Below are 25,890 nucleotides of genomic sequence, written 5' to 3' on the forward strand. Positions count from 1 at the left end.
GAGTGGGCTGGGCATTGTAGTGTAGTAGGATGGGCAGTGTAGTTTAGCGGGCAGTATAGCGTAGTGGGGTGGGCAGTATAGTGGAGTTTAGTGGGCAGTGTAGTGGGGTGTGTAGTGGAGATAAGTGGGCAGTGTAGTGTATTGGAGTTTAGTGGCCAGTGTAGAGTTTAGTGGAAGACTGTTCCTGAAGTCCCGTCCCGCCTCCATATTTGAGCCGCCGGCCGCCACCATCGTCTCCTCCTCCTCTCTGCCTGACCACGCCGGATCTGGAACTGGGACATCATCGGTGAATCTTTCCCCTTTGGCATTGTGGCAGACTGATCGATGACAAAAAGCAGATGAGTCGTCTCAGAGGAGGGAGCAGCCGCCAGCCAGCGATCAGTTAGGGAGAGTCACGCCGCCTCCATGCATTCATTTCAGCCAGCGAGCACACATGCAGCATGCCTGAAAGTGTAGTTGGGTGGGCAGTGTAGTGTAAGTGGGGCGGGCAGTGTAGTTTAGTGGGCAGTGCAGTGTAGTGGGATGGGCAGTGTATTGGAGTTTAGTGGGCAGTGTAGTGTGATGGAGTTTAGAGGCCAGGGTAGTGGAGTTTAGTGAGCAGTGTAGTATAGCGTAGTGGCGTTTAGTGGGCAGTGTAGTGTATTGGAGTTTAGTGGACAGTGTAGTGTATTGGAGTTTTAATGGACAGTGTAGTGGGGTAGTATAATGTAGTGGAGTTTAGTGGGCAGTGTAGTGTATTGGAGTTTAGTGGCCAGTGTAGTGAGATGGGAAGTGTAGTGGAGTTTAGTGGTCAGTATAGGAATCAGGCTGGTCGGCGAAGGAATCAGGTTGGTCAGTACCATTGTAGGAAAGGAAGGGACTCAGGAAGTCCGGAGGTTGGGGGTGCAAATTACTCACTTCCGCCCAATGCTCTTAAAGGGAATTTTTTTTTTTTAGAATGACATGAACATTATTTATTTGTATTTTATTATTGCATTTTTGATCCCAGATCTTGTGTTTAACCACTTGCTTACTGGGCACATAAACCCCCTTCGTTCCCAGGTGAAATTTCAGCTTCCGGCACTGCGTCGCTTTAACTGACAATTGCGCGGTCGTGCGACGCGACTCCCAAACAAAATTGGCGTCCTTTTTTCCCCACAAATAGAGCTTTCTTTTGGTGGTATTTGATCACCTCTGCGTTTTTTTTTTTTTGCGCTATAAACAAAAAAAGAGCGACAATTTAAAAAATATATATATTTTTTTTTACTTGTTGCTATAATAAATATCCCATTTTTTTTTTTTTTAAACTTTTTTTTCTCAGTTAAGGCCGATACGTATTTTTCGACGTATTTTTGTAAAAAAATAAATAAATAAAATAAAATCGCAATAAGCGACTGGTTTGCGCAAAAGTTATAGTGCCTACAAAATGGGGAACAGAATTATGATTTTTTTTATTATTTTTTTTTTTACTAGTAATGGCGGCGATCTGCGATTTTTATTGGGACTGGGATATTGCGGCGGACGTATCGGACACTTTTGACACAAATTTGGCGACATTCACATTTATACAGCGATCAGTGCTATAAAAATGCACTAATTACTGTATAAATGTGACTGGCATGGAAGGGGTTACCACTAGGGGGTGAGGAAGGAGTTAACTGTGTAGCCTGGGTGTGTTCCAACTGTGTGGGGGGAGGGGGGTGCCTGGGGGAGGTGACCGATGCTGTGTCTCTATGTACAAGAGACACAGATCGGTCTCCTCTCCTCTGACAGCACGTGGAGCTCTGTGTTTACACACAGAGCTCCACGTCCCTGCTGTCACCTGCCGTGTCACCGACGATCGCGTGTACCCGGCGGACATCGCGGCCGCCAGGTACACGCATCGGGTCTTCGGCGATGCGCCGGGACAGTTTTTACCCGCCGCGCGCCACCCAGTGGCGCGCGCGGGTAATGCACATAAAAGGCCGTGTTTAAACAGCCACTTGGCACTTGAGAGCCGCGCTGCGGACGTATTTTGTCTATAGCGCGGATCTCAAGTGGTTAAGAGTTTCTTCATGTAATCCCAGACAGACACCATGATGTTGAGATCAGGGCTCTGTGAGGGCCAAACCATCACTTCCGAGACTCCTTGTTCTGAAGATAGTTCCTAATGACATTGGCTGTCTGTTTGGGGTCATTGTCCTGCTGCAGAATACATTTGGGGTCATTCCAAAGGTGTTCTATTGGGCAGAGTTTAGGACTCTGTGCAGGCCAGTCAAGTTCCTCCACTCCAAACTCGCTCATTAATGTCTTTATGGACCTTGCTTTTGTGCACTGATCTAAATCATTTGGTGGATGAGGATTATGGTGTGGGATTGTTTTTCAGGGGTTAGGTTTGACCCTTTAGTTCCAGGGAAAAGAACTCTTATGCCGCGTACACACGATCGGTCCATCCGATGAGAACGGACCGATGGACCGCTCATCGGTTAACAGATGAAGCTGACTGATGGTCCGTCGTGCCTACACACCATCGGTTAAAAAAAACGATTGTGTCAGAACGCGGTGTTGTAAAACACAACGACGTGCTGAAAAAAACGAAGTTCAATGCTTCCAAGCATGCGTCGACTTGATCCTGAGCATGCATGGATTTTTAACCGATTGTCGTGCCTACTAACGATCGGTTTTGACCTATCGGTTAGCAATCCAACGGTTAAATTTAAAACAAGTTGGCTTTTTTTTAACCGATGGTTAAATAACCTATGGGGCCCACACACGATCGGTTTTGACCAATGAAAACAGTCCATCAGACCGTTGTACTCGGTTTAACCTATCGTGTGTACGAGGCCTTAGGTTGTCAGAATTCCAAAACATTTTGGACAATTTTATGCTCCCAACAGTTTGGGGATGGTCCCTTCCTGTTCCAACATGACTGTGCACCAGTGCACAAAGCAAGGTCCATAAAAGACATGGATGAGCGAGTTTGGGGTGGAGGAACTTGGAAAGTATGGATCGCTTTTCAGAGGACCAGCATTTTTTTACTGGTACTATGAACAAGCACACTGTGCTTTCACTTTAGGTGTAATCAGTGCAACTAGCTCCCCGCAGTGGCGATTTACAGTTCGGCTGAGGATCGGGGAGCTCGGTCTCAGCCGCCCTTCCTATCAAGGCATACAGGGGGCCCGGTCGCCATGACAACTTCTGCGCCCCCTATACGTCCGCCACTGACAAAGCCTCTACACATATATATGTGTGTGTGTGCGCGTGATTTAACCCTTCTGTGATTCGACCTTTATGATTGCTTAGTTAGTCCTATACTGTACTTAAGTCATCCAGTGTATACCACATATAAAATAAACATATTTCAAAATCAATGTCACAGTGTTCTGAAGCTCATTTTATTGTATTTGTTTACAGTAGGAAACAGAACATTCTGGGAGGATGTAGTACGTCGGAGGCATCCTAGATCAAGATCAGTACATTGGGCTTTTCTCCTCTCCTTTAGGGTTTGAGATTTTCTCAAAGTTTTTGTAAATAATATCAAAAATTTCAACCTGAAACAGATAATACAAATATATTTATCTTCAAAAAAAAAAAAAAGGTGTTTAGAAACAGTACTTGATTATTTTACATAGCACCCAAATTAAACCAGTGGTTGGCGTTAAGACTTTAAAGTGAAAAGCAAAAACGTAAAAAATCTGTAGCTATCCATAACAGTAATCAGTGTGTGATACCTTTTAAATTATTTCTCATTAGTCGGTATGCCTGACAGGGGTGTTTTCACTGTCAGGGCCATAAGACTGTGAAACTCTTCCACAATTAGTGGTGGCATTTTGGTGGTGGATATTTTTAAAAGACTCTTGGATGTGCATTTTAAAGAACACAACAGACAGGGATATGGAAAATAATTATAGATACTGACACATGTGCACCCACACAGGTTGAACAGGATGGACTATTGTCTTTATTCAAACTTTCCTACTATGAAACACATCAGACCGTAAATTTCAGGTAGCAGTTTCTATGGGCTGTAGTGGTGGCACCCATTAAAATGGTGGCGATTATGACAGGTGAAAACTACATATCAAAATGATCAACAGACGTTAAAAGGCAGCTGATGTAGCTTTTCCGGTAAACTGAGTTTGGCCATCTCCTAAATCTTCCTATTGGTCAAGGAGGCTGCCCATCACTAGAGTTCCCAATATGAGGCTTATGCTGCGTACACACGGTTGGAAATTCCGTCAGCAAAAATCCGATGTGAGCGTTTGGTCAGAAATTCCGACCGTGTGTATGCTCCAGACTTTTGCTGTCGGAATTTCTGCCAGCAAAAGATTGAGAGCAGTTCTTCATTTTTCAGATGGAAAAAATTCTGATTGGAAATTAAGATTGTCTGTAGCAATAACGATGTGCAAAATTCCGACGCATGCTCGGAAACAATTTGATGCATGCTCGAAAGCATTGAACTCAATTTTCTCGGTTCGTCGTAGTGTTGTACGTCACCGCGTTCTTGACGGTTGTAAGTTCAGAGAACTTGTGTGACCGTGGGTATGCAAGCCAAGCTTGAGCGGAATTTGTCGGGAAAAAACATCCAAGGTTTTTCCGACTGAAAATCCGATTGTGTGTACGCGGCATAAGGATTCTTCACAGGTTTTGAATAGGTCTTTGTTCCTGAACTTAGACACAAGCCAAATCAGAGGTAGAAATCTTTTTCAGAAAGAAAAAAGTTGTCACATACTCCTACTGAACCAACCCAGGCACTTGTGCAAAACAAAGAACACAATCACCCATACTACTAAACAGAAGCTGTACTTAACAAGGGGCTCATATACCAGTTTACAGCACCATGTGAAATGTAAGTGGGCAGCCTCCTGTAAAAGGAAAGACCACGTTAACTGAGAAGGTAGGGACAATGGAAAAAGCCCACAGCAACTCTTAACAGGTATTAGGCCCCTTTCACACGGTTTAGCGCTAAAAATAGCGCCTTAATACCGCCTGAAAAAACCCTGCCCGAGGGCTTTCACACTGAGGCGGTGCACTAGCAGGACCGCTCCTGCTAGCTGCATCTTTGGAGTGGTGAAGGAGCGGGGCGTTTACCGCTCCTCCACCGCTCCTTTCCATTGAAAGCAATGGGAAACCGCGGTAATCCCGCCGGCAATGCGCCTCTGCTAGCGGGGGTCAAAACCGTACCACTAGCGGCCGAATACCGCCGCAATTCCGACGGTATATCGGCGCCAAAATACCGTCAGCACACCTCCAGCCCCAGTGTGAAAGGGGCCTTAGGGAGGCCGTTTATGGGTCCTCAAGCCAGCATGCCCACTCTTTGTCAAATTTTCTTTTGCAACCCTGGTCTTTGTAAGTATCTCGATATAGATAGAGGTTCGAGTTAACCATGTATTTCCATAAAATGACAGGGGGAGATCGATATTAAACCACTCACTTCACATTCCAGTGCTACATTCACATGGCTGTAACACAGCCATAAACATTTTACTGATCATTAGGCAAGGAACAACAGTTTCTGCATAAATGATCAGTAAATAAATACATTTTTAATCAAAAAAGTTTATCATGTCAGAAATTCAGAGCTGTTCTATGTCCACTGCCTGTGTTATCCCAATGAGTCTAATAATTAGCCCCTCCAGTTGTTACTTTGGAATACAGAAAAATCAATGTGCATTTCTGTCAAATCAACAGCAGGGTCTTTAAAATGTCTAAAATATGGGGAACGGGGCATGCATTTCAGAGGTCTATTGCTTACTTACCGTACTTTTTTGTGCACTTAAAAAAAAGTACTCAAATAAATGAGACCCATGCCCCTTAGCCTGCTAATGTTCAAAGGAAACACTGGGCCAGATTCACAGATACGCCGTCGTATCTGTTGTTCTATCTATGCGACTGATTCATAGAATCAGTTACACATAGATAGCCATAAGATCTGACAGGTGTAATTGTTTTACACTGTCGGATCTTAAGATGCAATACCACGGCCGCCGCTGGGGGCAGTTTGCGTCGTAAACCAGCGTCGGGTATGCAAATTAGGTTTTTCGAGTTCGCTACGTCGCCGCTAGTCTAGTTTCCCATCGCAAAGTTAGTCTTTTTTTTTGGTGCCTTAACTTTACACAGCAATCGTATTGCTGTATAAAGTATGGCCGTCGTTCCCGCGTCGAAATTTAAAAAATAACGTCGTTTGCGTAAGCCGTCCGGGAATACGGAATTACGCTACGCGTGTCGCCGTTCGAAAAAATGACGTCACTTCGCGCAAAGCACGGCGGGAGTTCGGAAACGGAGCATGCGCTCCGGCGTAGGTTTTCATCGCAAGTGCTTGGTGAATCAGGCACTTGCGATGAAAAATTGCAGCGGTGTAACGTATCTACGATACATTACGCCGCCGCTCATCTACGTGAATCTGGCCCACTGTTCTTGTTTCATATGGCAACTAAACACTATTTCCCTTTTATTCTACCAGTACAGGACTGGTGAGAACACAAGCCAGAATCCAATTAATTGTCAGCAGATACAACAAAGGATGCTTTGATAAATATTTAAGTAATGAATCAGAACCTCTTATTAGAAAAATATGAAACTCACGTAGATATTTCTCACTTCAATGAGAGCTAATCTTAGCTCTACAAAGGCACCTTCATCTTTGTCATGGACCAGGGCTCTGTAGTCCATCTAGGAAAAAAAAAAAAAAGAAGGAGAGAGAGAGAGATCAAGAAAATGAGAGGCGGGGTAAAAATAATTCCGAATGACAGAAAGAATAATGTAAAATAAAGGAAAACAGGAGAGCAAAGTCTGAAATATACAGTCTCTCACCACATGTGTTTCCTTTGAAGCTTTAGCAACAGCATCTCCTCGTTCTGTGAAATACCTAAAAGGGCAAAACAGTAGACAAGTCTTTCCTTTATTTATATTTATCTAATGGATACATTTGGGAATGGAGAAAAAAAAAAAAAAAAAAAAAAAATTAAAAATTATATATATATATATATATATATATATATATATATATATATATATATATATATATATATATATATATATATATATATATATATATATATATATATATATATATATATATATATATATATATATATATATATATATATATATATATATATATATATATATATACATACATACATACATACATACATACACACAAATCTACCCCCCCTCAATTTTGAAAAAATCCCTATTCTACAATGGTAAAATTATTTTCATGGTTAAAACCACTGTCAGTCATTTATTTTCATATATTGGTCCCATATAATGTGTAGGACACAACAGGGAGTGAGATTTAATTCCTCCAAAGTGAGGGAAATGCTGCCTTAGATAGTTGTCCCTAGAACATGTGTCCCCATTGGAAGATTTCCCATCTATTTATGTTCTAGGGACTCAAAACTCTGAAATTTCCCTCACTTTTAGTACAGTGGCAATGGTCACCAGGAAAAGTAGAATAAATCTCCCTAGCAGGGACATCGACAGTAATAAAAACCTGACACAGATTCTAACCCCTCACAACTTTATTCAAATAAAAAAAATTAACAAAAAAATGGCTTAGATTCCACAGTGGATATTGAATTTAATATGTACAAAGGGTACACAACAAAAAGTCATCTGAAAAGGTGTTACCGTATATACTCGAGTATAAGCCGAGTTTTTCAGCAAATTTTTTTGTGCTGAAAATGCCCCCCTCGGCTTATACTCGAGTCACCTTTTTGCACCTGATCTCCCAGACTTTGGGGACTCGGTACCGGCCGGCGGTCCCCTGGAACCCAAACTTGGCACACATGTAGCCCCCCTCTGCAAGTGTGCAAAGTTTGTTGTCCGGGGGGGACCTACGGCCGGGGAGCACCGATTTTTCAAAACCGGCACCGCTTCCATAGACTCCCATGTTAAACGGTCATTTCTCCGGTGAGAAAAAAATAAAAAAAATAAAGGGGGGGGGGGAGGGAGAAGGGGGGTGGAAAAGGGTAAAGTGGAAAAAGGAGTCCTGCAGCCTGGGGAAATGTATGTAAAGACAATTAGAGCCGGTTCACACTGGGGCTCAGCCGCCTGACGAGTCGCGTCCAATTCTATGCAATAGAACCGTTCTAATAGGAGCGACGTAAGTCGCTTCGACTTAGAAAAAGGTTCTTGTACGACTTCGGGGGCGGCTTCAGGACGACTTGCAGAGTCGCCCCCGAAGTCGTGCCGCCACAGTGTGAACCGGCTCTTAGGAGAGGCCCAGGCCATTTGGATCCAGGGTGGGGAGAGCATAAGACCACCAGAGTGACCATACTTCGAGAAATTTGGAGTGCTAGTGTGCTAGACATTTTTTTCATTGATCAGGAGGTTGGTCAAAATGCTCTTCACCATTGCAAACTGGGAGTTGTATACTGTGGGTACTATGTAAAGGAAAGCGGTGTGAAATACTATTCCTCTGTATAGTTTTTATCATATTCTTAATCTTTTAGATATTGTAATAAAAATAGTAGGTTTTTAAAATAGTTGGTTTTGTGTTCTGGCACCTTTAAAATCCATCTTTCCTTTTTGCATTAATCCCCTAAACATAACAAGCAATTAACCTTTCCACTGTAGGTTTTTTTTTTTTTTTTCTGGAGCTGGACTTAACATGTATGGAACATTTCTAACTTGAGCTTTCTTTTGGCAAGTAGTTATACCAGTGGGTCTAGTTCTGCTTTAAGCAACTGCCACCTCCTCCTTTTCAAGCTCTTGACTTGGAGGCTGTAGCTGACCACAATCAGATTGTAACCTACCATGTCTAATATATTTACCAACATCATGCTTGGTTGGTGATAAATGTAGTGGAGCAAATCATCATTTAGCTGCTAATGGCAACTTAATATCGAATTAAAGCTCCTATATGGTAAAGGATGATACAATATCGAATTAAAGCTCCTATGGTAAAGGATGATATAATATCTAATTAAAGTTCCTATGGTAAAGGATGCTATAATATCGAATTAAAGCTCCTATATGGTAAAGGATGATACAATATCGAATTAAAGCTCCTATGGTAAAGGATGATATAATATCTAATTAAAGTTCCTATGGTAAAGGATGCTATAATATCGAATTAAAGCTCCTATATGGTAAAGGATGATACAATATCGAATTAAAGCTCCTATGGTAAAGGATGATATAATATCGAATTAAAGCTCCTATGGTAAAGGATGCTATAATATCGAATTAAAGCTCCTATGGTAAAGGATGATATAATATCGAATTAAAGCTCCTATGGTAAAGGATGATATAATATCGAATTAAAGCTCCTATATGGTAAAGGATGATATGATATAGAATTAAAGCTCCTATATGGTAAAGGATGATATGATATCGAATTAAAGCTCCTATGGTAAAGGAGGATATAATATCGAATTAAAGCTCCTATGGTAAAGGATGATATGATATTGAATTAAAGCTCCTATATGGTAAAGAATGCTATAATATCGAATTAAAGCTCCTATGGTAAAGGATGATATGATATTGAATTAAAGCTCCTATGGTAAAGGATGAAAGACTAGAAGGTTATAAAATGTGAAATCAAGTTTTAGGATATACTTACTTGTTGATATTAGTCTGAGTGGTTTCTACTTTGGTTTTTATGGCTGTAACACGTTCTAAGACTTTTTCCTATGTGTTTAAAGAAAGGAATAAATGTTTAAGAAAGTTTGTTAAACGACCATTTATTTGTAGAGGTTTTCAGTAAAAAAAAAAATAATAATAATAATAATATCTGTAGATTGTTGAATAACACATTTTATCTATAATGCCCCGTACACACCCAATCGGAAAAAAAAAAAATCAGATGAGAGCTTTTGGACGGGAATCCCGGCCGTGTGTATGCTCCATTGGACTTTCCCCCCCCAACTGGAAAATTGCTGAAAAAAATAAATAAATAAAAAAATAAAAAAAGGAGAAGGAGCAGGATCTCTCCCCCCCCCCCTGTCAGGAAAAATCCTAGCGTGAAAACCATTCGTCTGTATGCTTTTCCGACACATAAAAAACATGCATTCTCGGAAACAAATGGCCGCATGCTCAGAAGCATAGAACTTCATCTTTTCGGCTCGTCGTAGACTTTTACGTCTTGGCAGTCAAAAGTTCAACGAACTTCTGTGTGGCCATGTATGCACGGCAGACTTGAGAGGAATTCTGTCGGAAAAAACATCGGTTTCTTTTTTCCTGATGGGAAAACCGCTTGTGTGTACGGGGCATATGTCATTGCTATGAACTTTCACCTTTCAAACTGGCAACATAAATAAAGCACTCTGTATGAGAATATACACAAAATTGCATACCTGTACTGAAACTCCAAAGTCATTTCCATCCTCAATTTTTGGAATGACATGATGGATCCAAGTGATAATCTACAAGAAATAAAATGCGGATATCAGGTTTTTGTCATTTGCATTCACTTTTCACAGGCCACGGATTTCTATCACAGCCTTACCAGTGCACATCCCTCACGCAGAGTCCTTATCTCAGGTAGGACAGTGTTTAGGATTTTATGAATCTTTTCATTTTCCTTCAAGAATCCACATTTAGGAGCTGTGTAAACCATAAAATCCAAGTCAGCATAGCAAACATATCTGCAGTCAACCCAAATGCATTATTTTTGTTGTAGGTGAAACCTGGTGTGTGGTAAAAGCCAGCAGATGCGTTAGGCCTCGTACACACGATAGGTTAACCAGAGGACAATGGTCTGAAGGACCGTTGTCCTAGGTTAACCGATGAAGCTGACTGATGGTCCGTCGCGCCTACACACCATCGGTTAAATAACCGATCGTGTCAGAATGCGGTGACGTAAAACACAACGACGTGCTGAAAAAAATGAAGTTAAATGCTTCCAAGCATGCGTCGACTTGATTCTGAGCATGCGTGGGTTTTTTAACCGATGGTCGTGCCTACTAACGATCGGTTTTGACCCATCGGTTAGGCGTCCATCGGTTAAATTTTAAAGCAAGTTGGCTTTTTTTTAACCTAAGGTTAAATAACCTATGGGGCCCACGCACGATCAGTTTTGACCGATGAAAACGGTCCATCAGACCGTTGTCCTCTGGCTAACCCATCGTGTGTACGAGGCCTTAGCATATCTTGCGCCAGCTGAGATTCAAACCATGAATGGGCAGGCTGAATGTACCCAAGTTGATTGATCTAAATACGATAAGTGTGTACTGATTCTTTAATACAGAACTTGAAAGAAAGAAGGGACATGTGTTACCTTTCTTTTCTTCTTTATCGGTTTCCATTTTAGAATCCTGAAAAGAAAATATACTTTGTTCAAGTGTTTAAAAAACAAATACATAATTTAAAAAAGCATGAGCATGGCTGTAATAAAGATTTCTGTACCTCCATGGATTTGTACCCAGGTTTATGTCTAATTATTACAATTTAAGGGGCAGATCCACAGAGATCTGCACCCGCGCAGCGTATCAGAGATACGCTACGCCACCGTATCTTACCTGGCTTTAGTTCGAATCCTGGAAGAATTTGCGCCGTAAGTTACGGCGGCGTAGTCTATCTCTGGCGGCGGAATTCAAATCGGCGATTAGGGGGCGTGTTTCATTTAAATGGACGAATGAACTGCGCATGCTCCGTTTCTAAATTTCCCGCCGTGCATTTCGCTAAATGAGGTCGCAACGACGTCATTTTTTTTAACTTAGACGTGAATTACGTCCATCCCGATTCACGGATTACTTACGCAAAAAAAAAAATTCAAAATAAGCACGGGAACGACGGCCATACTTTAACATGGCAGGTCTAACTATACGCGACGAAATGCCAGCTTTAACTATACGCCGGAAAAAGCCAACTAGAGACGCCGTAAAAAATGCGCCGGCCGCTCGTATGTTCGTCGGAAATAGCTAATTTACATACCCGACGCGGAAAACGACGTGAACGCCACCCAGCGGACGCCGAAGTATTACATCTTATGCCGCGTACAGACGAGCAAACATGTACGATGAAACCGGTCCGCCAGACCGTTTTCACCGTACATGTATGCCCGGGGATTTCTGTATGGTGGCTGTACTCACCATCATACAGAAATCCGCACGTAAACAATACGCGGGGCGTGTCCGCGCCGTCGCGACGTGGGCGGCCCTGCCAGTTAAATGCTTCCACGCATTCGTCGAAGTCATTTGACGCATGCAAGGGATGGCGGGCGCTCGGACATGTACGGTAGGTCTGTACAGACGACCGAACATGTCCGAGCGGGCAGGATTCCAGCGGGCTGTTTTAAAACAAGTCCGGAAATATTTGCCCGCTGGGAAAAGGCCCGGCGGGCAAATGTTTGCTGGAATCCTGTCCGCTCGGGCCTACACACGACCGAACATGTCTGCTGAAACTGGTCCGCGGACCAGTTTCAGCAGACATGTTCGGTCGTCTGTACGGGGCCTTAGATCCGAAGGCGTACGAGGACGTACACCTGTCGAATCTTACCCAGATGCCGTCGTATCTTGGTTTGAGTATTCAAACCAAAGATACGACGCGGGTAATTTGAAAGTACGCCGGCGTATCAGTAGATACGCCGGCGTACTAGCTCTGTGGATCTGCCCCTAACTATTTTGGTTTGAGTGAGGAAAAATTAAAACTTCCATCAGATTTTCATTGCAGTTTGTTTCCTCACTGGGGAGATTTTTCTTAAATTGTTTTTATTCCAATGGGGCTTGTTAGAGTAGAAGAAATGACTGGAGAAACCATCCACTGGGAATGCATGCTCTGGTGACAGTGGAGTTGATTTACTAAAACTGGAGTGCTAAATCAAGTGCAGCTCTGCACAGAAACCAATCAGCTTCCGTATTTTTTTTTGTCAAAGCTTAAGCCCAGGTTCACATGGACAGGTTTGAAATTGTGCGCGTTCAGCTGAACTTGCGCGATTTTAAACCGGAAATGCAGTCCAACTTACAGGGCGATTTGACAGACATTTGTGCCGGTTCATGCACAGATGTCTATTCAAATGGCCCCTGAAGTCGCCAAAAGTAGTACAGGAACTACTTTTGGGAATTGGCGCTGTACCGATTCAGACAGTGTTGTTGCTAGCAATAGCCAGTGATTTGACATGTGAATCGCATGTCAAAACAGCCCGATGTGAACGTGGGCTAAATGAACAAGCTGAAATCGGAAGCGGATTGGTTACTATGCACAGTTGCACCAGATTTTGCACACTGCAGTTTTTAGTAAATCAACCCCATTGAAAGGCAATTTTTTTTCTTGGATCTTATGCCCCATACAGACGGTCATTTTTTGTGATGAAAAAAAAATGACGTTTGAAGTGATGAAAAAAAAACGACATTTTTGAAACTTCATTTTCAAAAACGATGTAGCACACACACCATCATTTTGAAAAATGATGAACAAAGTGACGGCACTCTAAAGGGGAAGTTCTATTCGCCTTGAGGCTGCTTTTAGCTGGTTACTTGTTAGTAAAAGATGATTCGTGCTTTTTTGTCTGTTACAGCGTGATGAATGTGCTTACTCCATTATGAATGGTAGTTTTACCTCCCGTCTCAAAACTTGCTTCTGGGCATGTGCGGGTTTAAAAACGTCGTTTTGCCCACACACTATCATTTTCATTGACACAAAAAATGACATTTTGAAAAACGACACAAAAAATTCGAGCATGTTCGAATTTTTTTTTTGTCATTTTTCAGAAGACATAAAATGACATTTTGCCCACACACGATCATTTTAATTGACATTTTTAAAAATGTCATTTTATTTCATCACAAAAAATGACCGTCTGTACGCGGCATTAGGGACAGGAAATCTGCCCTTGTAAGTTCTTTTCCTTACTGGCTCTATCCAAAACTAAAAGTTTGGAAGGTCTGCAACCCAATGACCAACTGAAGCAGCACACCTGGCAGGCTGACAATGTTGCTGCTAATTCATTAGCTTAGCTTTTCCCTTTATTGTTTACCCTTTTATGTCTCTCACCTCAGATTCTTGAGAAGGAGGGTCAGGAATAGGAATATTCAACTCAGCATGAAGTGAAGTCAGATCCTTGACACTGAAGAGGTCACTCTGAGAGAGGAGAAAATGATCAAGTCACCTGGACTGCAACTTTATAAAGTTCATATATTTGAGACAACCTGTAAGGAAGTTAACCCAAAAATTATTTAATATTTATAGGTGGAACCAGGGGCGGACTGACAACTCATGGGGCCCCTGGCAATAGAAGACTATGGGGCCCCTGGGCTTACAGATGGCCACCATGCCAGGAGGCAGTGCAGAGGCGGGGCAGCTAAAATCTCGGGATTTTCACATCAGAAGCATGTTAGTTTCAGACATATCAGGGACAGATGTAAAAAAAAAAAAACAAAAAAAAAAACACACATAGATTTGTACATACTATCCCTGGTTTTACTGAGCCTGGCAACCCTGATGGGGCCCCCTAGTGACATGGGGCCCTCGGGCAGTGCCCGAGTGACTCAATGGTCAGTCCGCCCCTGGGTGGAACCTAGTGAAAGAATTACCCCCCGACTTGCTCATACCTCTTGAGGCCTATGGTGACAATATCTCCACAATATAGATCCTGGCTCTGCTGCCATTCACTTCTGGGTGTAATATAAAATTATTTAAAAAAAACAAGCAGGGTGTAATCCCTTAACGCGGAGGTTCACCCTAAAAAACAATTTCTACCATGCCATCCAGCATACTAGCGCGAGCTACAGTGTGCCTTGATTTTTATTTTTTTGCGCCATACTCACAGTTTATATCCCTTAGTTAAGTTTCAGACTCCCCGCGGGGAATGGGCGTTCCTATGCAGAGGGAACATGATTGACAGCCGGCTATGGCGCATCACGCTTCCCGAAAATAGCCAGAGTAGGACTCGGCTCTTCATGGCGCCTGCGCACAGACTAGGAGCTGACTGCGCAGGCGCCGTGATGAGCCAAGTCCTATTTCGGCTATTTTCGGGAATGCGCCATAGCCGGCTGTCAATCATGTTCCCCTCTGCATAGGAACGCCTACTCCCCGTGGGGAGTCTGAAACGTAACTAAGGGATTAAACTGAGTGCGGCGCAAAAAAATAAAATAAAAGGCATACTGTAGCTCGCGCTAGTATGCTGGATGGCATGGTAGAGATTTTTTTTTTTTAGGGTGAACCCCCGCTTTAATAATGGTAATTACATTAGACCCAAAATCTCAAAATATATTCAGGTGGACTAAACTCTCAATGATATTATGGTGTAAACATATCAAGGAAACTACTTCTAGACTGCTAAAAGTTGGATTTAAAAGTCAAAATGTAAAGCTTTTTCTGTTTACTGCACACACGCAAACAACGTAAATGGACAATGAACCCCAATTCATTCTGCAGTTCATTTATACCTTCAACAGACTATCCAAGTAGTGAATTTTCTCTGGGACAAAATCAGATAAGAAGTTTTGGACCTGCAAAGAGAAGAAAAGTTATTAGCATCACAATATAATTCTAGTGGAGAACATTAACTTTATTTTTTGCTTGGTAGAGCTCTGTGACAATGCTTTGTGAATGTTTATCCTATTGCTGTGTATATGTATGTGTGGTTTCAGGAGTGACATTTTAAAAAGGCAAAACACAATCGGTACTGAGCATTAACATGCAAAAAGCTTGTATTATCATGTTACCGTAATGCACAAGTGCAAAGTCAGTCTTTAACTCTTCAGGCTGATTAATTTACAGGCTTATAATAACCTATTATATTTGTTAGATCGTTGAAGAAAGAGGTGTCAAAAAACATAACCCTCATCCAAAAAGCTGTGCTGGTCAATACTTGACATGGAGGGCTCCCTGAGATTAGGCCGCAGGCCTGCAACAGTAGATGGTTAGAAACAGTGGTGGCTGATGCTGTATATATTGTGGGGAAGGGGGCGGAAAATGAGACACCTGTTGCCACCCACAGGTCGGTTGCTAGTCGGTTGCTCGCCCAGAGGCGATTCAGTTTGCATGTGTTGCGCTATATAAATTTCTCACTCACTCATCTCCCCACACTTACCTCATCTAGCAGCTTTGGGTCCTTCCTGCATCTCCTCCTCTTCGGCGTCGGCTTCACCGTAGCTTTGTCCTCGGTGGCCTACCCCAACGGCCAATACAAATCGCTTCTCTTTTAGACCCGTTTCCTGATTGGCCAGGAGGAGAAGCAGGAAAACAATAGCGAATAATATGCTATTGTCACACAACAGGGTGGGCTCAGGGCGCAGTACTCTGCATCCCAAGCCAATCCCCTTTGAAGCCAATTAGAACCTCTGGTGCACGTGCTTATAAAAAAAAAATATTATAAAAAAATCAAAAACATTGGAACACATGTGTCCGGCGTCCTGCATGTAGATTAGGGGGGGCAGCCCTGCGCCCCTAATGGGTGGGCTGCCACTGGTCAGAGACTACGGGCATGCCTTAGAAGTGGTTTGAGAATGGAGACAAGCTTCAGCAGACACTCACAGACACATTACATGAATCTGTTAAACTATTAAAGCCAACAAATCAACACTTCCACATGTGTGTCCCCTTAAAAATGATGTGTCTCATGTAATATTTCTCCCAGCAAGATATATTACAAAAAAAATATATATATATATATATATATATATATATATATATATATATATATATATATATATATATATATATATATATATATATATATATATATAGATAGATAGATAGATAGATAGATAGATAGATAGATAGATAGATAGATAGATAGATAGATAGATAGATAGAAAGGGATAGACAACCCAGAAAATGTAAGATGAAAGAAATAAGCCAAGTAATCGAACTACTAGAAACCAGTCTAAAGAATATTTTTCCTTTACTGGCCCGAGTACACACCTAAACACAGACTGCAGTCTGCAGGGGCCCCGAAGGCTGCACAATATGTACCAAAAGACCGCATACGGCCTCCATGCTGCAGGCTGGGCCCCATGGCTCTATAGCCTTACTCGTGGCATATAATAAATGAAAATTAACTTGACATCACTGTTAAAGTTACCTGATTGTACCAATCCTGGCATAAATATATTAGTCTCGCGTGCGGGCCGCCTTTCTACCGTTTTTACCCCTTTTGTATGTTTTTTTTTTTTTTTCGGCTTGTTGTTACCCGTTTTCTCTGTGTGTGTTATAATACCAAATAAAAAGATAACAAAAAAAAAAAAGTTACCTGATTGTAAAGGTTTGTACAGAATCCATCCACCTGTAAAACAGAAATAAAAGATGTTAATATTCAGTGGCACTGGGCTCTTTTATTCTTAAAAAATTATATTAGACAACCAGAGGGTTACCTACTACCCAAAAACATTTTACGTGGCCTTGTGTTGAAAGTTATGGTCATGTTGTGTCAAGCTTTAGCATCATACTCAAAAAGACTTGAGGCTGTAATTAGTGGCAAAGATGCTTCAAAAAAAAAAATTGTTTTTATTTTTCATAAATTTGCAAAGATTTCAAACAAACTTCTTTTATGTTGTCATTATGGGGTATTGTAATATGTAAACCTCTCTGTCACTTGTAACCTATAGGTAAGCCTATAACAAGGCTTACCTATAGGTACTGTAAATATCACCTAAACGTGTGCCATTTCAGAGATATTTGCCATAAACTGCGCGATGATGTCATCGGCGCATGCGCTGTGAAGAAACGGCCCTCTGAGCTGTTTCTTTAATAGCAAGTGCTGTGACTGACGGCTCCCATGCGCATGTGTGACGTCACGCGACTCCGGACAGTCACAGAGCAAGAGTCCGCGTTCCCGAAAAGGAAGAGGGGCGAAGATGGATGCGGCCACCAGCAGGAACAACGTGAGCTTCGTTTGCAGGTAAGTGCCCAATATGCTTTTACTTTGCAGGGAAAAAAAGAGGAAGTAAAACCCACCAGGGTTTACTTCCTCTTTAACAGAGCATGTCAGAGCTCAAACCAAGCAATGAAGTCCAAGGAATTGTCTATAGACTTCCGAGACAGGATTGTATTGAGGCACAGATCTGGGGAAAGGGTACAGAAAAATGTCTACAGCATTGAAGGTCCCAATGAGCACAGTGGCCTCCATGATCCATAAGTGGAAGAAGTTTGTAACCACCAGGACCCTTCTTAGAGCGGGCTGCCTGGCCAAACTGAGTGATCGGGGGGAGTAGGGCCTTAGTCAGGGAGGTGACCAAGAACCTGATGGTCATTCTGACAGAGCTCCAGAGTTTATCTGTGGAGAGAGGAGAGACAGAAGACACACCTCAGTAAAAGGCACATGACATCCCGCCTGTAGTTTGCTAAAAGGCACCCGAAGGACACTCAAGTCCATGAGAAACAAAATTCACTGGTCTGATGAAAAAAGGATTGAACTCTTTGGCCTGCGTCATGTCTGGAGGAAACCAGGCACCGCTCATCACCTGTCCAATACCATCCTTTCAGCGAAGCATGGTGGTGGCAGCATAATGCTGTGGGGATGTTTTTCAGCAGCAGGAGACTGGGAGACTAGTCAGGATCGAGGGAAAGATGAATGCAGCAATGTACAGAGATATGTACAGAGATATCCTTAATGAAACCTGCTCCAGAGCGCTCTGGACCTTAGACTGGGGCGAAGGTTCATCTTCCAACAGGACAGCAACCCCAAGCACACGAGGAGTGTGCTAAACAAATTGTAGTCTTTATTAAAATAAAAACCTGGCCTCTGACGCGTTTCAGTGCAAAACACGTCAGTGGCCGGGTTTTTATTTTATTTTGCTGGGACTTGTAGTGCTGTCCTTTTAATAAAGGCTACAATTTGTTCAGAGTGCGGCTGTCCAGAGACAGAGTTATCTGCAACGGAGGATATTCATCTGGGTTCCCACCTGGAGCGGCTACTCCCTTTTCCCTTGCCATTTGAAATCACCAGGAAAGTGGAGCAAATGTTTTATTGAATTTTCCTGAAAGAGACTAGAGGATCATAATAGCACAAGAAAATAAAAAAAAATTATGGTATTCATTTTTTGAGTGTTTAACTCTTGAAATCCTAGAGTAACGTAGTTTAGAGATATACAGTATGTGATGTATTGCAAACAAATAGTTACTGTATATACAGTATCTTGCAAAAGTCAGTACACCCCTCACATTTTTGTAAATATTTTATTATATCTTTTCATGTGACAACACTGAAGAAATAACACTTTGCTACAATGTAAAGTAGTGAGTGTACAGCTTGTATAACAGTGTAAATTTGCTGTCCCTTCAAAATAACTCAACACACAACCATTAATGTCTAAACCGCTGGCAACAAAAGTGAGTACACCCCTAAGTGAAAATGTCCAAATTGGGCCCAATTAGCCATTGTCCCTCCCTGGTGTCACGTGACTCGTTAGTGTTACAAGGTCTCAGGTGTGAATGGGGAGCAGGTGTGTTAAAATTTGGTGTTATCGCTGTCACTCTCTCATACTGGTCACTGGAAGTTTCACATGGCACCTCATGGCAAAGAATCTAGGATCTAAAAAAGAAAAAAAAAGAAGAAGAATTGTTGCTCTACATAAAGATGGCCTAGGCGATAAGATGATTGCCAAGACCCCTGAAGCTGAGCTGCAGCACGGTTGCCAATACTATACAGCAGTTTAACAGGACAGGTTCCACTCAGAACAGGCCTTGCCATGGTCGATCAAAGAAGTTGAGTGCACATGCTCAGTGTCATATCCAGAGGTTGTCTTTGGGAAATAAGACGTATGAGTGCTGCCAGTTAGGTGGCACAACAAGGGTTCTCCGATCCAATGAGTTTTCACACAAATGTCATCTACTGGGAAACGCCAGATATATGTTTAATGATTGAAGTTTACAGCCTTGTTCTTGTATCAGCTTTACATTTTTGTGTGGTTTTACACTATGAGGCTTTTTTCTTTCCTATCTATATGATTTTCCAACATTGGAGTCCCATTCAATATACAGCAGATGTAGTGTTTCAATCATACACCTGAGACACCCAAGCTGGCAATTACCGTGATACAAAGGAGCTGCAGGCTCATGGTATTAATCTTACCCTTTGGTTCTTACAACACCTGAGTGCTGAAGCGTTGGATCTTGGCTAATCGGGAGAATCATTAACATGTTAGTGGTCATATCCACAAAGCAAGTTTTATCTCTGTAATAGGGATCCATCCTGTCCAGTAAGAGACCACTCTTTCTATATGGGACATCATGTGATCTATAATAGACTTCTTTCAACATTTATCATTGATCTCTGCAGATGAGAGCAATATATGGGACTTCTTGCTTAGATTTCATTTTAATTTTCAGCAATCATATGAGCACTAACAATTTTTTTTTTGTGTATGTTGAATGACAGTACACAGGCATGTATTCATACGTTGTTTAACTTCTGTAGTAATCTTTGTGGTTGATACAATAATTTGTTGCGATTATATGAGCACCGATCGTTTTTTTTTTTTTTTTGTTTGTTTGTTTTTGTGTGCGTGTGTGTGTGTATGTGTGTTGAATGATAGCACACTTAGGCTGCATTCACACCTGAGCGTAGGGCGTTCGGTCGTTTTTTCGGGCGTTTTTTTTCGCGCGTATTCATGCTTATTTGCGCGTTTGCATACAGCTATGTGCGACGTTTTTGTACTTCGGCGTTTCTTATTTTAGCCAATAGGAAAAATTATCATCTTTTCATCACTTGTTGCTATGTTGGTAGATTTTTTTTAATCTTCTGCATGGGCGACAAGTTCTATTGATTAAAGCGACGAAACGCCCATAGCAAACGCCCGTTGTCGCGCGATACGCTCAATACGCGCGTTTCCCATTACTTTCTATGGGGAAAAAAAAACGCTCAAACGCCGCTGTCGCGCGATTCGCGCGACAAAAAAAGGTCCGGGACTTGTTTGAGCTTCGCGCGACAGGCGTTTGGGCGTTCAGGTGTGAACAGTCACCATAGGGAATAATGTTAATTCTCCCCTCTGGCGTTTGTGAGCAGTGCGCTTCAGGCGTAAAAACGCCTAGGTGTGAATGGGGCCTAAGGCCCCTTTCAGACTGGGGCGGGAGCCGCGGTGGCGGTATAACGCCGCTAAAAATAGCGACGTTATACCGCCGGGATTGCCACGGGAATCGGCTGCTAGCGGTGCGGTATTAACCCCCGCTAGCAGCCGATAAAGGGTTAATACCGACCGCAATGCGCCTCAAAGGGTTAATACCGACCGCAATGCGTTTTCAATGGGAAGGAACGGGATACATGCCGCACGGCTGCAAAGATGCTGCTTACAGGAGATTTTTTTTCTCTCCCGCCAGCGCATCGCCTCAGTGTGAAAGCCCTCGGGCTTTCACATTGAGTAGGCAGTGCAGGAGTTTTTCAGGTGGTACAGCGCTAAAAATAGCGCTGTACCACCTGAAAAACTCCTCAGTGTGAAAGGGGTCTAACACTCAGTCAGACATTGTTTGATGTTTGTAGCAACCCTTGTGGTTGATACATTTATTTATTTCAATTTTTTTCACCTAGCACCATATCTCATGTATGCACTGGTCACTTTATTTATTACACTTCATTAAACTAAGTCACAATTATAAATTTATACATTTTTTGTGGTTAGTGCTTCTTCGATCAAAGTTCTGAGTTCTCCAATAACACATTTTATTGTATAATGTTAATCAAGCTGCACCTACGGTAACATGGCAGATTACAAATAAATGTTGCTTTGTACATGTCAGTATTTTAACTGAACAACACAGGTCTGCCAGCTCATCGTTTTAATTACTGACCTTTGAATTACACAGGTTCTAGGCTAGGGACAACCCAATGCAGGCAAGAATATATTGGATATGTCAGTACCATGTTGTAGATAGATCAGTGGTTGAGACTGAATCAATATGAGTAAGCTGACAATATGCAGCTTGCTAGTGCTTAATATCTTTTTCTTAAATTGGAGATCCACCCAAAAGGGAAAGCTCTGCCTGTTTGATGCCCTTCCTCCGCAGTCTTCTGGGACTTATCACAGGTTCCAGAAGACTACAGGACCATTCTCAAGGTGCGACTTGAACATGTGCAGTAGGAAATAGGGTGTGACCCCGCCAGGATTCACTTCCTGTTTCCCTTACTTGAGATGCCTGCACCTGCACCTGAAGCTGATTGAAGAATCGGCTCTGGCGCTGGATCCCTGGACAGGCAAGTGTCCCAATATTAAAAGTCAGCAGCTACAGCATTTTTTCTGAAAGAGCCTGGAGCTCCTATTTAGTCTGAACACTATACCACCTCTGTGCAATTTCCTTCAGGCTGGCCCCACGCTATACAATTTGATTGGTACAATCTCTTTTAGATTTACCAAAGCTATACAATAAAAGGACAATCCAAAACAATTATTTTGCATCCAATCAGCAGTCCATTGTACTATATTGTTGATGGTAGATCTAAAGGGGATTGTTCAATCAGATTGTGCAGTGTATGGACACCTTTAGGCCCCGTTCACACCAGAGTGATTTTCTGCTTGAAGCTCTAAAACGCTCAACAAGCCAAATCCCATTCATTTCAATGGCCCCTGTGCACATCTGAGCGTTCTGTCGCCTGAAGCACAATGCCTGAAGCTTAAAGTACATGAGCTTCTTTTTGGCAGATTACAAGCGTTTTTTGGCCCCCTAGACTTCAATACAAATGCCTGACTTGAGCGTTTTGTCGCTTGTTTTCTGCAGCTCTCTTCCCCCTAGTGCTTTTTATTGTCTAATCAAAAACGCCTGAAGCTGTAATACGCTTCTAAAACTCTTTTAAAAAAAGCTTGTAAAAAGCTGCGAAACTTAAAACACACACACACACACACACACACACAACTCTCAGCTGTGAATTAAGCCTTAGGCCGGGTACACACGGACAAACATGTATGGTGAAAGCGGTCCGTCGGACCGTTTTCACCATACATGTCTGCCAGAGGGCTTCTGTACGATGGTTGTACACACCATCGTACAGAAGTCCGCGCGTAAACAATACGCGGGGCGTGTCCGCGGTGTCGCCGCGTCGATGACGCGGTGTCGCCGCGACAATGACGCGGCGACGTGGGCGGCCCGCCTTTAAAATGCTTCCACGCATGCGTCGAAGTCATTCGACGCATGCGAGGGACGGCGGGCGCCTGGACATGTACGGTAGGTCTGTACTGACGACCGTACATGTCCGAGCGGGCTGAATTCCAGCGGGCTGTTTTAAAACAAGTCCAGGAATATTTGCCCGCTGGGAAAAGGCCCGGCGGGCAAATGTTTGCTGGAATTCGGCCCGCTCGCGCCCACACACGAGCAAACATGTCTGCTGAAACTGGCCTGCGGGCCAGTTTCAGCAGACATGTTTGCTCGTGAGTATGGGGCCTTAGAGTAATATGAAAACAGACCTAATGTATTTAATTGATAGAAAATCAGGAAGGCACTTGTACTACATCTTTGATGATAGATTTAAAGATGATTGTACAATCATATTGTATAGTGTATGGTCACCAGTTTTAGTGGCAGGGATGAACTCAGGCATGTGGATTCTAGCATGAACCTGCATATGCGATCCTGCCAGGAAGATGTCACTGTGGACCGCCAAACATAAGCGGGCAAGGCATTTCTCACCCTGCAGTTGCGCGTATAGACGCAGTCTGCAGTGACAACTTCCTGGTGCGATAACCCAGGCAGGGTTTGGACTAGCATCCAACGACGCCTGAGTTTATCCATACATAATGGTAACTGAATAACTTTATTTCACATGGATTATAAGGCTACTTTCACACTGGGGACGCTTTGCGTTAGCGGTAAAGCGCCATTTTACTGTTGTTTTAGCGGTGCTTTTCGGCCACTAGCGGAAGTCTTTTAACCCCTGCCGGTTGCCGAAGGAAGGGTTAAAACTGTCCGCGTTGCGACGCTGCCAATGCATTCCAATGGGCAGGGGCGGTTTAGGAGCGCCCCAAAGATGCTGCTTGCAGGACTTTTTGGAACATCCTGCAAGCACTCTGGCTTTCACACTAGGGTTTTTGGGGCGATATTTTTAGCGCTAAAAAGCCTGGAAAACACCTTCAGTGTGAAAGTAGTCTTAAGATTCTGCTTAGATATTATTATTATTATACAGGATTTATATAGCGCCAACAGTTTGCGCAGCGCTTTCGATGTTAAGTAGTATTTATATTCCTCGTCATTGTCTTGTTCCTTTGTGTCTTTAGGCCGTTTTTTTTCTGCATTGTATTGATTTATTTATTTTTCTCCCATAACCTCTGTATACAGTATCGGGATTTATCGTTTATCATTTATTGTTACGGTACTTTAACACTCAATAAAATGTCACTGAAAAAAAAAAATGTCTGTGCTTAAAAGGATGAGTCAGCAAACGTTGTTTTTTGAAAATATGAAGTATATGCAGATAAACTTTTTATGGCATTACTTGGGCTTCTATAGGCATTGTCAGGTGTGGAAAGCCCCGAAAAACGCCAGTCATTGTATAATCAGCCTTAGGCCTGCTTTATGTACTTCTTGCACTGTAACTTCCTGATCTAATTACTGGGCCTGAAGGGGTTTCCGTACATTACAGCGATAGGCGAAATAAAACATTGCCAGGGCACTATTTCTATAAAAGTCCTAAATCTCTTCTGTTTAGAGAAGTTCTAAAAGCTCCCAGTCTCATACATGTACTGCTGGCCTGAAATCTGCATTAACACACACTTACCTTTTCTTTGTTGGCAGGACTGATCTTCAGAGTGCATCCTCTAGACATGTCTGCAGGTTTTCTAAGGCCTCTTGTCTGTCCCTGGACTGTCCTTTGGTCACTTCTTCCACCAAGAGCTCTTTTGTATTCTTTTTTTCTGTCTTCGGGCCTTTCCTACATTCGTCTGATCTGCCTGCTATTGCTCGGTCTCAGATACTTTCAGTTTCTCTTTAAATGAACTGTGGCTGTTTAGAGGAAGGCGGGTATGGGAGTGCTTAACCAAAGGGACTTTCCAGCTCTAAACTGATTATACACATGCTGTGCATGCATATCATTTTATGGTCTAGGAACAGAAAGGAAAGGATAAATAATAATTAGGGGCTCAATTACACTTGTGATTGGGGATGTTAAAGACAAGGGCCCGGATTCACAAAGCACTTACGCCGATGTATAACAAGTTACGCCGACGTAAGTGCAAATGTGCACCGTCGTATCTGTGCGCAAGACCAGGCTACACCCCGCCGACGTATATTGCTTACGCCGGCGTAGAGTGGGCGCACATTTAGGCTGGGAGCATGGTGCCGCTCCCATTGATTAGTCATTCAAATATGCAAACGAGGGAAATACGGCGATTCACAAACCTGCGTGCGCCCGACGCCGGCTACGATAGGTGCGCGTAAGTTGTACGTCTGGCGTAAAGTTAAGCCCCATAAAGGAGGTGTAACCCAGCAGCAGACATGCAAAGGTCTGCACCAGGGAACCCAAGCCGGCGTATTTTACGTTGGACGTGTGTCTGGCTGGGCGTAGGTTACGTTCATGGCGTATGCAGTGATCCGGCGTATCTTAGGCAGTTGTTCCGACGTGGTTGTGAGCATGCGCAGGGGGATGCGTCCACGGCAGATGCGCAGTTCGTTAAACGTTCTTGTCTGGCGCTCGGACCATCATTTGCATGGGGTCACGCCTCATTTACATGGGTCAAACCCACTTCCACCTACGCCGGCCTGCGCCTTCGAAACCTACGCCACGCCGACGCAGCGTTGGGAGCACTGGCTTCCTGAATTCCATGCTTGCCTCTCTGCGCTGCGTCGGTGTAGCGTACGCGTTACGGCGGCGTAATGTGCGCCCAACTCTCTGTGAATCCGGGCCAAGGCGTTTAAGTCACATTGTTACGTCTCTCCTAAGGCAGACTGACAGGGGTGTACACTTGCCAGAGCAAAAGTTATCCCCTGTTGCATCAAGTGAATGGGCACACACCTCAAAAGCAGGTATAATTCACGCCGTTGCAGTGTGGTGGTGCAGAATTTATAGGGTTAAAACAGTCCATGAGGAGGCAACATATCGGATCATCATTGCCTGTGAAAAGC

General features: G+C 43.0%; 1 protein-coding gene across 1 annotated transcript; it reads right to left on the reverse strand.

The window, feature by feature from the left end:
- Positions 1 to 3,331: 3,331 nt before the first annotated feature.
- On the reverse strand, positions 3,332 to 24,782 carry PSME2 (proteasome activator subunit 2). The gene is made up of 11 exons (XM_040354620.1): positions 24,548 to 24,782; positions 17,102 to 17,134; positions 15,294 to 15,356; positions 13,900 to 13,986; positions 11,186 to 11,222; positions 10,415 to 10,512; positions 10,263 to 10,331; positions 9,530 to 9,597; positions 6,772 to 6,826; positions 6,544 to 6,630; positions 3,332 to 3,509 (listed from the first exon to the last, which is right to left on the reverse strand). Exons 1-11 carry the CDS (start codon positions 24,593 to 24,595, stop codon positions 3,429 to 3,431), a joined length of 726 nt encoding a protein of 241 aa, XP_040210554.1. The 5' UTR covers positions 24,596 to 24,782; the 3' UTR covers positions 3,332 to 3,428.
- Between the last annotated feature and the right edge of the window lie 1,108 nt (positions 24,783 to 25,890).

Source organism: Rana temporaria, chromosome 1 (genome assembly GCF_905171775.1).
Source record: "Rana temporaria chromosome 1, aRanTem1.1, whole genome shotgun sequence".
Classification (NCBI taxonomy): Eukaryota; Metazoa; Chordata; class Amphibia; order Anura; family Ranidae; genus Rana; species Rana temporaria.